The following is a 17,996-nucleotide window of genomic DNA, read 5'->3' on the forward strand; positions in this document are numbered from 1 at the left end:
ATAAACATTTTTATTGTTTGCTGTTGACTGGGGGACTTTTCTAGCAATATTAAAGCAGTTTTTTTTTTTATCAATTTGTGCTTTTATATTCTTTAATGAATTCTCTAACCATGATACCTAAATCAATAAAGTTGTAAGATGAAACCTATTATAGCTTATTGATACAACTATCTATTGTAACTTTTAAAATTAAATACAAGTATCTCCATTTGGGTTTGGTAGAGATTCCTAAAAGTTATTTCTTAGTGAGGTGATTTACGTGGCTACATAATCAAATGGCCAACCAAGTACCATCCACTAAAAAAAAGAATTTAAAATTAAAGTAGATTTAAGTAATAATAAACCTACAACAAAAAGCTCCAACAATATTTTAAGAGGAACCTTTACAAATTTTAAAGTATGCATTAGATGTAGTGGAATCTGGATCAATGGGCAGCAAGAAGCATAATATTTCTACTTAATTAGAACAAAGGAGATAAGGGTGAGTTGAGTAGGACATGTTGACCATTTTAACAAACTACAGAATTACAGAGATGACTTTTTTTCTTGGTTTTTTGAGACAGGGTTTCTCTGTAGCTTTGGAGCCTGTCCTGGAACTCGCTCTGTAAATCAGGCTGCCTTGAGCTCACAGAGATCCGCCTGCCTCTGGCTCCCAAGTACTGGGATTAAGGGCGTGTGCCACCACTGCTGGCTCAGACATGTTATTTTAAGGACAAATTTCTGTCATCTGTTTCACCTATTATTACAAGATGACTTTGAATGGTAGTGTTAAAACTCTTAGGTTACAACATACTCTTAGAAGTATGCTTTACATCTCAACTGTACACATGCATATATTCTTTGTGCTGAAGCAGACCTTAAGAAAAAGTTATGCAGGCCATGTGGTGGTAGCACACACAGTGAATCCCAGGACTCCAGCCTGGTCTACAGAGCGAGTTCCAAGAAAGCCAGAGCTACACAGAGAAACCCTGTCTGGGAAAACCAAAAACCAACCAACCAAACAAAAAACAAAATTATACAAAATGCATTCATATTACTTTTATTATTAGGATTTCAAAAAAATTTGTATGTGTATGTCTCTTAATGTAGATGCACTTACTATATGTCCAAGTGGCAATAGGCCAGAAAAAGGTGTTGGATTGCTTGAAACTGGTAGTTACAGACATTTGTGAGTAACCTGAGTTGGTTGCTGGCATCCAAACTCCACTCATGACTGAACAGCAGATGCTTTTAACCATGGAGCCATTGTTCCAGTCCCTGTAGTTAATATTTTTACATCACTAATTGGATTTCACTTTCTACAATTTGAAATCCAGTTCTTTAAAAGCTTACTTTGGACACCATGACCTTAACATTAAGGAAGATGTGTTTTCAGAGGGAAAAGAAGTTGCAGACTTGGTTAGTGGGTTGTAGTAAAACCCAATCTAACCTCATCAACCCCTTTCTGTTACTCTTCAGTAGTGTAACATGAGTTTAAACATCAGAAAATAGCACCAAGCCTAATGACCTGAATCCACTTCTTGGATCTTCACATGCATCACACATCTACATATAGAATAGTAAAAATGAAAACAAAAAAGGTTTGTTCATTTTTTTATATTAAGCATATTGACTTCAGAGAAACATGAAGCTAAGAAAATGAAAGTTGCCTCTTCAGTGTTTTACATAACTGTTCTTAGTCTTGTGAGCAATCTTGAAATTATGCTTTCTTGTGTGGAAAAACAATTGTCATTTCAATTTCCTAGTCTTCTAAGTCTGGTAAAATTAATTTCCTATACTTAAGTGCCCAGGAGACCGACAGCAGTTCTGTAACTTGCTGTATTTGTAAAGTAACAGACACTTTTATAAAGTATTCTGCATATATACTTATGATAATTCACTGGAATGATTCAAGTTCACCAGATAATAGAATTCTTACTTGATGGATTTTACTGTTTTACATATTGTGTATGCACACACAAGTAATATGTGAAATAAAAGTGACATCCTGTTTTCTTCATCAAGAAATGCATGCACTTTGGTTGCTTAGCCATAGCCATCTTGCTAGCCCTAAACTTTAACACCCTTTCTTTCAATAAACACATCACATTATCATTTATAAGGAAAGTGGGGAGTTTAAAGTTTTATCTGGGAACCATTTTTGTTGTTATTGGGTTTTTTTTTTTTTTTGGAGACAGGGTTTCTCTTTGTAGCTTTGGAGCCTATCCTGGCCCTCGATGTGTAGATCAGGGTGGCCTTGAACTCACAAAAATCTGCCTGCCTCTGCCTCCCAAGTACTAGGATTAAAGGCGTGCACCACCAACACCTTTATCTGGGAACCATTTTTATGGAAGGCAATTAGGCAGAAACTTTAGAACTTTGGGCCTGGAGCAATGGCTGAGTGAAGAGTGAATACTGTTCTTGCAGAAGCTCTGAGTTCAGTTCCTAGCATCTACTTCAAGTGGCTCACAACCACCTGTAACTCCAACTACAGGGGAGTGGACACCCTCTTTTAGACTCAGGACACCTGTGCTCCCGAAATATAGGCACAATTAAAAATTTTAAAAGCTTTCATCCTTTCTCTCAAGTCCCACTCACCCTAGCAGAGTAAATCTACGAGCAAACATTATTTTGCCATCAGTATGCATGCATTTTTTTTTATTTACAGGAGAAAATTTACAGACAGTAAAATTGTCTATGTGAGGAGGACTAAACAAATTACACATTTTATTGTTTTTTTTTCTTCTTATTTAGTGTTTGGAGACAGGGCCTCACTATGTAGCATTGGTTGGCCTGGAATTGAGTAGGTATATAGGCCAGAATGGCTGTGAAATAGATCTACCAGCCTGTGCCTCCCAAGTACTGGGATTAAAGGTATGTGCCACCACTTGCAGCTATTAGTGTGATTTAATGGGCCAAGGTAAAACCATCTCCATGTCAAATGGCACAAAAATTGTATCACAAAATAATTATGATTTTAAGTGTGTATGTGTTCTCTAGGACTGATCATTTTTTGAACTGTTAACTGTTTTCAAACTACTAAACTATTACGCAAAATCTATTCCTCAGCTTAGAACACAGTTTTACAAACTCTGAAAGAAGGGTAGATATGTTCAAAATCAGTGAATAGAACACTGTCATAGAAGTAAAACCTGGGTTAAGAAGCTGCCTTCAGACAGGGGAGAGGGGAGGGCTGAGCTCCCAGCATATTGCCATGTTGGAGTTTTTAAGAGTTTGGTTTTTGTTTGTTTTTTTTCAGTGAAAACCTCAATTTTACATAAAAGCAGAAAGAACAGTGAAAAGAATGTCATTATCTTAATCTCCAGGTGAAATACTTGAATGCTTAAAAATTGAATTGTCTATTTGCTTTTAGACAGTCTTTTTGTAGCTGTTCTGGAACTCTACGTAGTTGAGGATGGCCTTGAATTTCTTGCTGATTGAGACAAACTCTCACTATGTAACTTTGACTATCCTGAAACTTGATGTATAGATCAGGCTGCCTTCAAACTCAAGATCTGCCTGCCTCCGCCTCCCAAGCACTAGAATTAAAGTTGTATACCGTCATGCTTGACAGACCTTGAATTTAATTTCTTGATCCTACTGCCTCCACCTCCAGAATGCTAGGATTTCAGGATGCTCCACATTTTTTAACTGAAAAGACAGGAGGATGCCAGGCGGAGGTAGCAATCGCCTTTAGTCCCAGCACTTGGGAGGCAAAAGCAGGTGGATCTCTGTGAGTTCGAAACCAGCCTGATCTAAAAGAGCTACTTCCAGGACAGCCTCCAAAGCCACAGAGGAAACCCTGTCTCAAAGAGAAAAAAAAAAAAAAAAAAGTACAGGAGGATCAAGTATATTATTAATAAAACAAAAGAGCTGACTCAAACAAGATTCTGAATGATACTGAATCTGTAATGTAAAAAACCAACAGTAAAATATACCTGTCCTTGGGGCTGTAAATATGGCAGGGAAAACCTGAACCACCTGCATTTCAGGGTTATTTTAAATGTCTTTCAAGTTGAAAATATGGAAAGAGCTCAGACAATCTCTTATTTAAGTAACACACACCTGAGAAAACAACAAAAATAATACACTATCCTTACAAATAATATTTTATCTACTACTAGCTTGTGCAAACATCCATAGTTCCAGCTGGCAAATCTAATTAAGGGACTTTAGAAAAAATAACTCACTGAAAAAGGAATAGCTAAAAAATGTCACCACTATCTCAAGTCTGAATTTTAAAATACCATGCACTTTATGATAACATTTTGCTTGATGACCAACTTTGTGGCCTATAGTAACGGGGCTAAAAATGCCTACTACCTGTGCCATGATCTCAGAACTACCTATAAACTACAGGTTCATGGTGAAGCTCATATATCAAACCTATTGTACTGCCAGTTGTAAAAAGTTACAGCACCCACAATTCTGTATAGTCATAATAGTATATGTTTTATATAAGATGTCTATTACTATAAGGGCATGATATATTCTGCCAGCAGCCAGACTCACATATCTTGTGTTTACTGTGTTTGCTAATTGCAACAAGAAGCCAGATAAACAGATTGGCAGTATCTGAGTTTAGGCGAACTGATGTTTGTTGGAACAATAATGATATCACTCCATGAAGCATTTCTAAAACTACACCCCAGCAGCTACAGGGCTCAAGACTGATGACAAGTATTGATAAACAGTTACCATCCTGGCAAGTGTCTTTCCAGGAAGCAGCACAGGGCTCTGAATACAGTCTGGCACATACTAATTCTTCACTAAAAAAATTGTTTTTCCTTTAGTATCCTTTTAAAAGATTTATTTTGAGCCAGTTAGTGGCAGCATACACCTTTAGTCCTAGCACTTGGGAGGCAGAGGCAGGAGGATCTTTGTGAGTTCAAGGCCAGCCTGGTCTACAAAGGGAGTTCCAGGACAGCCAGGGCTATACACAGGCTAAACCCTGTCTCAAAAAACAAAGGTTTGTTTTTTTTTTTTTTTTTTTTTTTTGGGAGGGGGTGGCAGCACAGGAATGGGCTGGAGGGAAGATATTGCAGGGGTTGAACCAACTGCAAAAGGTAGGAAGGCTCTCTGTAACTTCACAACAACCCTCATGAGTCAAACTGTAGTCCACTTCACTGTTCTGCTCTTGAGTTTTCACTGTCAACGATAAAATGGACATGCCATCTGCTTCTATTACCTTCATATGGCAGTTGTGAAACTCCAATAAAATGAAGGAAAAGACCTTAAATATCTAAAACATCTGATTTAGAATAACCACTGAGAGTAAAATCTTTCCATTATTACAACGTATTCCTATAGTCTTAACCACATGAATTAACCAAATTTGACTCTTGTCAAAAAGATTTATTAACTTAAAATAGAACTTCAAATACAGACAAAACTTTCCATTCAAGTTTGAATATATTCAACATACAAGTATGTAAAAGAAAATTTTTTTGAATCTTTATGTTGTAATTTTATTTTTTTTTTGACCTTTTAAAAAGTTTTTGGCACTACAAGGTTCTGTAAAGAATAGAAGTGACAAATTTAAAACACATGAAATCCTCTCCTAATCCTTAAGAACAATATATATAAAGTCTGAAGCAACCAAAGTATGAATACAGCTAATAGAAAATAAAGAATGTAATTTTTAAATTCTCTCTTTATACAATTCATCAAGGTTAAACAAAACATAAAATTCCCTTAAAAATAGGGTAATAAAATAGATGAAATTTGTATCACTCATTTTAGTGATACCAGTAAAAACTATAGTTCATATTTATATACAAATAATACAGTGTTTAAAAACAGTCTTAGAATTTAAATAAGCTATCTAAACATGTGTTAAAATTTTAAATCAGGACCTGATTTGTTTTGCTTTCCTTAAATGTCACTTTTTCTGCTGAGTGTAACTGACACTGAGGTACGGATACCCTTGAAACAGCAGGATTGGCTGGTTGCTGTGGGCTGGCATTACTCCGACACATTTCCTCTTGGTGGGTGGGGACAACGCTCTCTACAGCGACGGGTAGCACATCTGTCTGCTGGAAATAACATAGACAGCATACTGAAAGACTTGCCTACTTACCTCACAACCCCTTAAAATAAATGTGTAACTAGTTATATACAGTGCTTAAAAAATTCATGTAATAAAAGCATGATCAGATATTGGGGGGAGGGCAAATATAAGAAGTCAGGAAACAAAAAAAGACAAGAGACAAGGGAAAGAAACCCCACACACAGAAAAACTGCAAATTTTTCTATAAGAGAAAGAACTTCCTCAGCTCTAGATCTCTGCTCAAGAGATAAACCCAAATGTAGTCGAGGTCCTGCCATTTATTCTACCAGTGGTTCTCAACCTTCCTAATGCTGCAACCCTTTAACACAGTTCCTCATGTTGTGGTGGCCCCCAACGATAAAATTATTATCATTGCTACTGCATGACTGTAATTTTGATGCTGCTATGAATCATAATGTAATATCTGTGTTTTCTGATAGTCTTAAGCGAATCCCCATGAAAGGGTCATTTGACCCCAATGGGGTCACAACCCACAGGCTGAGAACCACTGCTCTATACTATGTAAGAATCTACCAATTCATAGATCAGGAAGGATATTCCCTCTTGAGACATACTTTTGAAGTAAAAGGTTAGATAAAATGGCCTAGTCCTTAAAATGTATGGTTTGCAATCTTTATTACCTCAGTCATAGCTTTTATACTGCTATTAGTATAGTATTAAATAAATCTGACTCAAATACCATTAGTTTTCTAAATGAAGTTCAAACTCCTTTACAGAACTTTTCAGCCTACCTTCCCTAACATTACCATCCACCTCCTTTCTCTAGTATTACTTTTTTTTTCATGTCAGCCAAAACTAAGAACACCTTCCTTTCTTCTAAATTCTAGAGTAAACATAATTCTCATATTACAAGACGGAATTCACACACAATCTCTGGTACCTAAAGCCCTGCTTGGTAAAGGACTAAGACACTGTTAACTCCTAAACTCCTATTTTTGTCTGTTTTTGCATGCTTGGCTCTCTTATTAAACGATGCATTAAGTATGGGCATTGTGTTTTACTCATGCTTGGGAAACAAGTACTGCATATAGTCTGGTATATTAATACAGTATGCTATCTCAATAAATATTTGCTGAATGCATGAATTCCTACATACTGGCCGCCACTGAGATTCCCACCATAGATAGAATAATACCCACCCAGCTTGATAAATGATTCGTAAGCACTGGTACCTTGAGCATAGAAGGGTTTATTGGGCTGAAATCTTGGATTTCCCTGATGCATGAAATTTTGATGCAAACCATAAGGCCACGAAGCTGGGACAAGGGGGAAATGGGGACGTGGTGCATGTTCCCATGGAATTGGAGGATTTAGTCCTCGAAAGCGTGGCTCTGCATTCCAACAAGAAAAGAAAACCACATTTTAAATGATAGTTTACTAATTCAAACATTCCTTCATTTTAGAGACATACTGAATAACTACCATCAACTATGTATTATACCACATCCAGACACCAAATTTCTTTTAAAGAACCAAGCATTGTTATTTGTCCAAATTACTTGAATACATGCAGTATATAATAATATGTCATTTATACCAAAGATGGCTAACCAAGAATTTTAAAGAACAGACAAAAGTGGCAGAATGGGCATTTCAGAGAGAAGGATGAAAATGTATGAAAACTTGAGGGCAAGAAAGCACAGCAAGTTTGGGATTACAAAGTAATCGGCAACGTGATCAAAGGAGACATAGTCAACCTGAGCATGGTGGCAAACACCTTTAATCCCAACACTTGAGGCAGAGGCAGGTGGATCTCTTTAAGGATCAAGGCATCCTGGTTGACACAATGAGTCCAGGACAGCCAGGGAGAGACCCTGTCTCAAAAAGCAACAACACATCCACAAAACAACAATCCAACAAACAGGAGGATGAAGAAATGGTCAGGTAGATGGCAAAATATATCTCACAGAATCTTAATACATGATGCTACAAAACATAGGTTTTTACCAGTATGGTAATGTCAGCTAGGCCAGAATCTAGAACTGGAAGAAACTCATACAAAAAAGGTTGAGGTATTATGATTGAAAACTTGGGTTTTGGAACCAAATCATACGTAAGTTCAAATCATAGTTCTGAAAACTGCTATGGCTCTTTTTTGAACCTCAGGTTGTAAATGATAATTGAAAAAAAATTAAATGGCTTACACAGCTTTGGAAAATAAACACGAATACCCCATATGTTGGATCCAGGTAAAAATGAGTAAAAGTATTTTTCCCAACAGCTTGAGGTTGAGTCCAGAAATTCTCAGTCGAAGGGGAAATGAACTCCTGAAAGTTGTCCTCTAACCAGCAAATATGAGTTGTAAAAATGTGTGAACCTACACAGGTGTGTGTGTGCCTGTGCACATGATCATCAAAGTCTGTTGCATTTCAAAGTAGAGTACCTATGAAAACTGGCTATTTCTAGTTGTTTTTCTTATTCAGCTAATTATACTAGAGAAAACAACTGCTAACCTTTGACTCCTGTTAGGAGATAAGAAAGGAAAAGCTTGTATTTGCTGCATTTTCACAATCAGTCTTCTTGGAAAGCAATCAGAAAAGGCTGGTTTATGAAGTTTAAAAAGTCACATTACAAGTAACAGAGCTAAAATTAAGGGCTCAGAGTTTGCAAAATAAATGAGAATTAGGTATCATCATCATGGCCAACGGAGAAATACATTAGAATAAAAAGATTATTTTTGAAGGATATATTACAATGTCCCTTGCTCAATTTTCACAACCAAATATATGACACTAATATGTCACCAAGAGCAAGTCTTTAATTCCAGCCCTGATCCAGACGCAGAAGCAGATGGATCTCAAGTTCCTGAAGAGACAGGGTTATACATAGACCTCATCTCAGACAACAAACAACATAAAATAAACAAATACCCGGGCGTTGGTAGCACACACCTTTAATTCCAGCAATCAGGAGGCAGGGGTGGGGGCACACATAATGAATAAAAGTTAAAAAAAACAAAAACATGCAGAGAAAAATTACACAATCTTCCACTCTAATAAAATTCTACTTTTCAAGTTTATCCATTGCACACACACCCCCTTTGGAGGCTGTTCTGGAACAAGCTCTGTAGACCAGGCTGGTCTCGAACTCACAGAGATCCGCCTGCCTTTGCCTCCCAAGTGCTGGGACTAAAGGCGTGTGCCATCACTGCCCAGCTTACATTTATGATCTCTTTTAAAAAACAAAAGCCTAATTTTCAACTTAGTATAGTCCCACTACTTTAACTCAGTAATATTTTTAGCTTTAATATTATGAGTTGTATATGTATAAACCAAACATTTGAATTATTATTTAGTATTAATACAGAATGTAAATGATGCATCTAAAAGTGTCAGGCACTAATCTAGATATTGCAGAGGCTCAGACAAAAAAACAATTCTTGGACTTTAGAACAGTAGTTCTTAACCTATGAGTCAAAACCTTTTTGGGGGTTGAACAGCCTTTTCACAGGGGTTGCATATCAGATATTTACATTACAATTCATAACGTAGCAAAATTAGTTATGAAATGCCAAAGAAAATAATTTATGGTTGGGGATCACCACAACATGAGGAACTTTATTAAAGGGTCATAGCATTAGGAAGTTCAGTCTAATGGGTTGAGCATACAAGTATGATTTGAACACTGTGAGACAAGTGCTATGGTATAAATACTAAGGAAACAGGCAGACAAAATTCAACTGGAGGACAAGATCAACAACATTCAAAGGCTTCTTGAAGACAGTAATGTAATTTAAGTCTTCAGGATAAGGCTGGAGGTACAAAAATGGGTATTAGAGGTAATGGAGAAGACATCCCAGATAGAAGCAATCACCTGGGTAAGAGACAGTATGGTAGATTTCCAAGATGTTTTGTTAATTAGTTCATTATGACTGAAAGAAAGATGATGGAAGTCCTTCTGTGTATATGTTTGTTTTATTGGAAGATAAGTAAAGTACTGTTGGTCAATAGGAAAGCAAGTTAGGCGGAACTAGGAGTCGAGTGGGATTCTGGGAAATGCAGTAAAGAGAAGTTTTGTGATCTAGGCAGGAAGTTACATAGCAGGCAGACTCAGAATATAAGTAGGGACAAACAGGAAATCACTTTCTTCCTCCTCTCTTCTCTGTGGAGTCGCCATGTGATCCTGGGAAGAGGACGCATTTCCACCAGTGTCCTCGATATGTCTTTTAAATATATAGATTAATAGTTATGGTTGATACTTAAGACTGAGCTAGCATATAAGAAATCCTAGTCATTGTACCTAATATAAGTCATGGTGTATAATTTTGGTCGCCCATGTGGCGGTGGGGCTCAGTTGGCTTGGCAGAAAGATTTATCATTACAGAAAGATATACCGATGGCAGGTTGGAGAAAGTATTTGTATAAAAGTGAACTAATCTGTCAAAGGACAAAATACAGGTTCTGTCTTTATAACTCATTGACAATCATAACATATACATAATAAATGTCTGTTGACAGATACAAAGACTATGTATACTATATTTCCTTTGGTCTAGAAACTAAAGTTCCACTTGCTTTATTCCAAACAGGTTAGAGGTACCTTCTAAGATATCACATACTTTTGGGTTGGAGATATAACTCTATGGTACAGTGCTTACCCAGCATGCATACACCCTGGGTTCAAATCTTTTTTTTTTTTTGGTTTTTCGAGACAGGGTTCCTCTGTGTAGCTTTGGAGCCTATCCTGTGGCTTTGGAGGCTGTCCTGGAACTAGCTCTTGAAGACCAGGCTGGTCTCGAACTCACAGAGATCCACCTGCCTCTGCCTCCCGAGTGCTGGGATTAAAGGTGTGTGCCACCAACGCCCGGCCTTTTTTTTTTCTTCCTTTTTTAAAGACAGGGTTTTTCTGTGTGACTGCCCTGGCTATCCTAAAATTCCCTTTATAGACCAGGCTTGGCCTTGAACTCACAGAGATCTGCCTGCCTCTGCCCACTGGATACTGGGATTAAAGGCATGTGCTACCATGCCCAGCCACATAGGTTCAATTCTTAAAACCACTAGAAGAAAAATGCAAACAAATACTTTTCCCTGGAAATATCTCTAATGTTCCTTTGAAAATTAATAAAAGGAGCCAGGTGTGGTAGCAATCACCTTTAATCCCAGAACTCTTAGGGGAAGGCCAGCCTGGTCTACAAAGTGAGTTCCATGACAGAGACTGCTCCCCAGAGAAACCATCTCTTGTAGAAAGAAAGAAAGAAAGAAAGAAAGAAAGAAAGAAAGAAAGAAAGAAAGAAAGGAAGGAAGGAAGGAAGGAAGGAAGGAAGGAAGGAAGGAAGGAAGGAAGGAAGGAAGGAAGGTAGGAAGGAAGGAAGGAAGGAAGGAAGGAAGGAAAATTAATAAAGGGAAAGACTGAACCAGTTATGGTAACCCAAACAGAAGCAAGAGGTTCACTTCAAATTAGAATCCATTCTCATCTACATAATAAATTCTAGGCTAGCCACTATTACACAGCAAAACCCTGTCTCAAAAACAATCAAGTAAACCTTAAAACTACCTCCTCTAAAAGCTTCTGTCTGGCTATATTCCCTATGCAAACTATACTTCAGAATAATTAAGTAGGTAATAGGAAAAAGTTCCTAGTAGAAGATTCTCAATGAGGAAACAGATTGACACCCACCTAACTTTGTGCATATGGGGCAGGGTTCCCAAGTGAGATGGTGTGAAGTGTGGGAGTGGGGGGGGGGATGAGGGAAAGAAAGTGTGTGTGTGTGTGTGTGTGTGAGTGTGTGTGTCCCTATCCCTATCCATCCATCCAGAAACTCAGGTTATCCGGCTCAGGTGGCAGGGCATTTACCTGCTTAGCCATCTCACCACCCCAACCTGAAGTCTAAAGGCAATTTTGATCCACTGTCTGAAATTTTTTAAAAAACTGTAGTAAAGGGTCAGATAAAAAGGAAAAAAAAAAAAAAGCAGTTAAGTTCACTGGTAGTATTTCACTCTCTCATTTTGTGTTTGAAATTTCCTACAATAGTATTTAAGATGAAGACAGTTATCACTACAAAGCTGGATATAAAATCAGCATATACAGCAAGTAAACTATTTTTAAATACGCAAGTATAATTAAAGGTTTTTTATTATTCTATGTGTCAAATCTATGTATTTATTAAGACATCAGAAAAAAACTGTTTATTAATTCTACTAAATGCATTTTGACTGTACTGCCCCTTAGCCAAGTATGATGGCACGTTTTTGTAATCCAAACAACAAGGCAGCAGAACTGAGGCTGAGGTAAGAAGACTGCCATGAGTTCAAGGCCTCCCTGTGAAACAGAAGAAAGGGAGAGAAGGGGAAAGAGGAAAGAACAGGAAAGACAAAAGGAACAGGAAAAAAAAAAAAAAAAAAAGGGGTTAGTAGAAAGGGAAAGAAAAAAAAGGGGGGGGGGAATGAACCAAAAAAAAAAAAGAAAAAAAAAAGAAAAAAAAAGAGCAAAGAAAGGGGTGACATTCCTTTGAGGAGCCCATGCCCACACTTGGGTATGTCTCAATTTATACAACTTTGCTTTGAGAAGCCTACACCCAAGTTCTCAGGTGTGTGTTACTTTGCTCTGATCGTCTTACTTTCTTCTAACCTTATGCTTAAGCCTACATTAAAACATTTATATTATGTTTCTTCCAATTAAAAGAGGAAGAGAAGGGAGAGAAGACATGAGTAAATGAGCTGCTCCTTACTGTAGAGCACAGGTTTAGAAAAAACAAACAAATCTTATTAGTCTAAATCTTGATTCTACCACTAATGACAGTTACTTATTTCTTCAATTTTATACCACTCACCCTAGGGGGAGGGGCATCTCATATAGCTCAAGCTGGCCTCAAATGTATTACCACACCTGGCTTTCTATTTTACTTTTGTTGTTCTTTGAGACAGAATCTCATTTAGCCCAAGCTAGTCTTGATCATCCTGAGTGCTGGGAGTGCAAGTGTACAATACCACACCCAGTGGGCTCTCAATTTTATCATTTATAAAATGAGTACCAATAATACCTACACCAAATAACGTGAAGGTGAAAAGGTGAACAATAAAAAGACCAATATATTCAAGTGTTACCTCATTTAATATTCTCAACATTCTTGTTAGATGTTATTCATATCCTTATTGTAGAGATGAAACAAATGCAGAGATAATGTCAAGACTTTGTAATAAATGGCAGACAAGATTCAAATCTTGACAGTATGTATCCAAAGGCTATACTGTTTACTTTTATCTAAATTTTATATTCTATCTCCATAAATACAGATCTTACCTTCCTTTTTTCTCATTGTTATCCAAGGTTCGACCAATAATACCAACCACCCAACCTTTCCACAGCCAAATATAAAAGAACAAAAAAGGAAAATTACCTGAATTACCCACTGCACCATTGTTCACCAGGGAATTTGGAGCCACAGTACGAGGCCAGTGTCCATCATGAGAAGAGCTAGGGATTGCCATTGGTCTGGCAGCAGGCTGTGCAAATATGATGCTGGGATCATTCAAGCCAATATTGCTGGGGGTACTACCAGGTGCAGAGTGGAGCATTGGGCCATGAATGGGCCATGATGGGGCAGGGATCTGGAGGGGGTGCATTGGCAATAGTCCCATACCATGCATGGGAGAATACTGAGCTGGTGGTGATTGAGGAAAGTTATACAAGGGCATCTGAACCTGATGAGGGGGCTGGCCTCCCTGCTGAGGTGGGCCAAGCTTAGGCTGGGATCCTGGCTGGGATGGAGGCTGAGGAATAGCGGTTGGTTGGGGGGAATTCTGTGGAAATGGCTGAGGCTGAGGAGAATAAGATGGTGAATCAGACTGCAGGAAAAAAAGACAATTTTAAAAATTAATTTATGAACATCTTAATTTCCTAAAAATGAAGATTATTAAAATAGCAGTTATTTCATTAAAACAGCATATACAGAAATATAATATATATTAATTAACAAATAATAAATATTACATGAAGGTAAAATTTTCCCCAAGGTGTTCAAATTCTCTTACATAGGTAATGGTTCATAAGCCCTTTTCTTGAGAGATGGAGAGGGGGGAAGAGGGAGGAAGAGGAGAGACAGAGAGCTTAGCATCATTCCCATCAAAAACAAACTACTTCATTTGTAAACTAAGAACAAACACATAAATAACTCATAGCCACTTTCATTCAGTTCTCTGAACAACTGTATGCATTAGGCATTATTACCAGGTACTTAAAATACAATACTAACACGTATGCCTTCATGAAGCTTAAAAGTTTATTGGGCAGGAAAATCAAGAAGCAGAAAAAGATTAATTACATAAGGAATCACAATCGAATATAATGATTATTAGTATGATTGGACAGGCAGGTATGGTAGTATATCTATAGTCTGAGTAGGCAGGAGAATAAAATCAGAAGATCCTGTGTCCTGACCAGCGTGGGTTACATATTGAGACCATCCCAAAACAAACGAAAAAAAAAGTGTCATTCATAGTATATAATGATAAACAGGAAAAAATAACTTCCACTTTTCAAGAAATGTAGAGATCAAGGAGTTTCCAAGAGGAAGTAACCTTTAGACTGACACTAAAAAGTAAGTAGAAGTACAGTAAAAGCCAGAGGATACAGAGAAGAGAAGACTATTTAGCAGCAGAAATAACATGTCTGAAGGCCCATGGGCATGAAAACACTTAACTGTTTAAGGTAACTGAAATCTGGAAGTTTAACAGTAGAGTACACGGGTAAGGGTATTCCTTACATATCTGTTGAGGAATAACCTTTTAGCACATTGTGAAGCTGTATCTTTGTCAAGGTGACTTCTGATTGGTTTAATAATGAGTTGAATAGCCAATAGCTAGGCAGGAAGAGGTTAGGTAGGACTTCCAAACAGAAGAGATGCCACAGGTCACAGAAAGGAAACAGGAGATGCAAGATGGAAGGGGTAAAAATTCACGAGACAAAACATAGATTAATATAAATGGGTTATACAAGCTAGTGGGACAAGTCTAAGCTATAGGCTGAGCTCTCATAATTAGTAAGTATCTGTGTCACTTTCTGTGAGCTGGGGGCCCAAAGAAAAATCTGTGTGTACTTCTCTGAAACTTAAGAACTAAACAGAGCCAGGCAATGAGGACTCCTGTGTCTTACATATCCCATAATTTATACAATTTATACAAGAGCAGTGCAAAACGACTGAAAAGTTTGAACCAAACCACAAATATAATCAATTTGCAATTTATAACAACTATCCTGACTTAATAATAATGACAAACACTAAATAAAGTGAAAAAATACTTTTAAAAAAGGCAAGCCAGGTGGTGATAGCACACACCTTTATTCCCAGCACTTGGGAGGCAGAGTCAGGTAGATCTTAGTGAGTTCAAGGCCAGTCTGTTCTACAAAGCCAGGACTGTTACACAGAGAAACTCTGCCTCCTCCAGGGAGAGAAAGAAAAACACAAAAAACACAAAAAAAACGGATGAGACTAATAAAAAGGTTTAAGGAAGTCCATCGTGGTGGCACATGCCTTTAATTCCAGCAGAGGTAGATAGATCTCTCAGTTCAAGGCCAGCCTGGACTACAGAGTGAGTCCCAGGACAGCCAGGACTACATAGAGAAACCCTGTCTCTACAAACAAAACAGAACAACAACAACAAAAAAGCTGTTGTGCCTCAGTAGTACTGAGATTATAATACAGGGATGGAGGGAAGCAAGGTACTATAAGGATTATTTATTTACTTACTTATTTAAGATGGTCTCACTATATAGCCCTACCTGGCCTAGAATTCACTATGTAGCCAAGGCTGGCCTGGGATTCACGTAGATATGCTCTCTTCAGCCTTTCAAGAGAGTGCTGGTATAGTCGAGATGTGAATCACAACACCCAAGCCAGGATTTTGTTTATTTTGCTTTTCTGAGCTCTTATTGCATAGGATGGCCTCAAATTCACTATGTAACACACAGGATGATCTTGAACTTCTGATCCTCCTACTTCCACCTTCCAAGTGCTAGGATTACAGGTAGGTGCCACCATGACTGGTTTATACAGTGCTAGAATCCAACCCGGGGCCTTGTGCATGCTAGGCAAGCAAGCATTCTTCTCAATTGAGCTACATCCCCAAACCCAATTTATAAGTTATTTTTGAAAGACTGAAGCAATAGAGCTTGGTAACTGACTGGACACAGAAGTTGAAGGAAAGAGAAATGTAAGAGAAAGCTAGACTGTGAGACAGACATTAAGGCTATAAACACTGGACAAAGAAGCAAATCTGTATTATTGAAAAGAAACATAAACTGCATTCTAGATAATTAAAGCTGAGTTGCTTTGTAGACACCAGAAAGACAATGTCCATTAGATTCTTAAAGAAAGTTGGGTGAGAAAGATTGGTAAATGACAAAGAAATTTAGGAGCAACACAAAAAAAATAATTAGAGCATAAGTTTTATACATAGAACATGCGAGTTCAAGTTGATTTCAAGTTATCTACTAACATTAGGCAAGAAACTTAAATAATCATTCATAAACTGATAATATAAACTACCTCATGTTTCTATTGAGATTAAACAATGCACATGGAAAATATAAACGCCAAATTATGGTTCTTTTCCCCCTTTCTTTAAGAAGTTCCAAGGGTAGCCAGGCAGTAGTGGAATCCTAGCACTTAGGAGGCAGAGGTAGGTGGATCAACCTGAGTTTGGAGGCCAGCCTGGTCTACAGAGAGTTCCAGAACAGCCAGGGCTACACACAGAGAAAAGCTATCACAGGGGTAGGGTGGGGAGGTGTGTGTGTGTGTGTGTGGGGGGGGGGGTTGTCCTGAAACCATCAGACTGCCTCAGCCTCCAGACCTTAGGAACTCCACAGTGCCTGGCTACTGGTGCATTTTTATAGCTAGGAGAAGGTGTATAAATAGCTTCAAAATTAAAGTTGTAAACAGTTAGAGACAATGGCTCTCTTCTTGTCAAACTCATTCAAAGGCAGAGTACTTACACATTCTGAAGACTGTCTAGTCCTTATGGACTGGTCACCCTGCTGCTGGGCTGAACCAGCCACCTGCTGAGCATTGACAAGATTTCGGACTAGCTGGGCTGCTGAGAGAAGACATCATAGGAAAAAAAAGTCAGAAGTACAGAAAAAGCAGGCAAGCATGTTGTTTTATATCTATAATCATAATGCTAGAAGCACTGAGGTGGAAAGATTTCTGTGAATTCAATATCTGAGCTGCACAGTGAGTTCCAAGCCAGTTTAGGGTACAAACAAACAACATAGGAAAGTAAGAAGAATGAATAAACAGAAATCAATAAACTAAAGATTATTTTAATGATACTTGTTTTTGTGGCACTAGAGGTTGAACGAAGGATTTCACATGTTAGGCAAGCACTCTACACTGAGCTACAACCTTAAATTCCAGTGTCTTAATAAATTTCAAGACTTGACAGTTTTATCAAGATACACATTTTGAAATAAGATTGGCAAGGATTACTGAAAGTATAGTAATATACACAAAAGCACCACACAAAGATTTCTCAAATGAGCAGACTAAAGTGAACGTTTTTTAAAGGCTGATTTTATCACTACTTTCTACCCCACCTCCATGCTGAGATCACAGCCAGGGCCTTACATATGCACTCTACTACACAGCTGTATCCTTTCACCTTGTGTGTACATGTGTGTGTGGGGTGACATGGAGACAGGGCTTCTTTACCTAGCCCTGGCTGTCCTAGAACTCACTTTGTAGACCAGGATGGTCTCAAACTCATAAATCTGCCTGCCTCTGCCTCCCAAGTACTGGGATTAATGGCATGTGCCAACACGGCTCAACTTGTGTTTTTGTTTTTAAATTTTTACTTTTATTATGATTTATTTCATGTGTATGTGTTTTGCCTATATTCAGTTCTATGCACCACATGCACATGCAAGATGATGGCACTAGATCCCCTAGAACTAGAGTTCCAATTTGTGAGCTACCCTGTGAGGGCTGGAATAGAACATGGATACTCTGAAAGAG

General features: G+C 37.9%; 1 protein-coding gene across 7 annotated transcripts in view; it reads right to left on the minus strand.

Annotated features, from left to right (window-relative positions):
- Window positions 1–5,313: 5,313 nt before the first annotated feature.
- Window positions 5,314–17,996, minus strand: part of Tut4 (terminal uridylyl transferase 4) — a 117,781-nt gene continuing 105,098 nt past the window's right edge. For 4 of the 7 annotated variants that reach the window (XM_027402424.2, XM_027402421.2, XM_027402419.2 and 1 more), the window contains 4 exons: window positions 16,979–17,079; window positions 13,386–13,833; window positions 7,222–7,380; window positions 5,314–6,014 (listed from right to left, as the gene is read on the minus strand). In XM_027402424.2, the coding sequence (XP_027258225.1) occupies window positions 5,944–6,014; window positions 7,222–7,380; window positions 13,386–13,833; window positions 16,979–17,079 (779 nt within the window). In that variant the 3' untranslated portion in view covers window positions 5,314–5,943. The remainder of the gene's footprint in view (window positions 6,015–7,221; window positions 7,381–13,385; window positions 13,834–16,978; window positions 17,080–17,996) is intronic. The other 3 variants (XM_035439724.1, XM_027402423.2, XM_027402422.2) reach the window with 2 other exon arrangements.

The sequence above is a fragment of the Cricetulus griseus genome, chromosome 2, assembly GCF_003668045.3.
Source record: "Cricetulus griseus strain 17A/GY chromosome 2, alternate assembly CriGri-PICRH-1.0, whole genome shotgun sequence".
Lineage (NCBI taxonomy): Eukaryota > Metazoa > Chordata > Mammalia > Rodentia > Cricetidae > Cricetulus > Cricetulus griseus.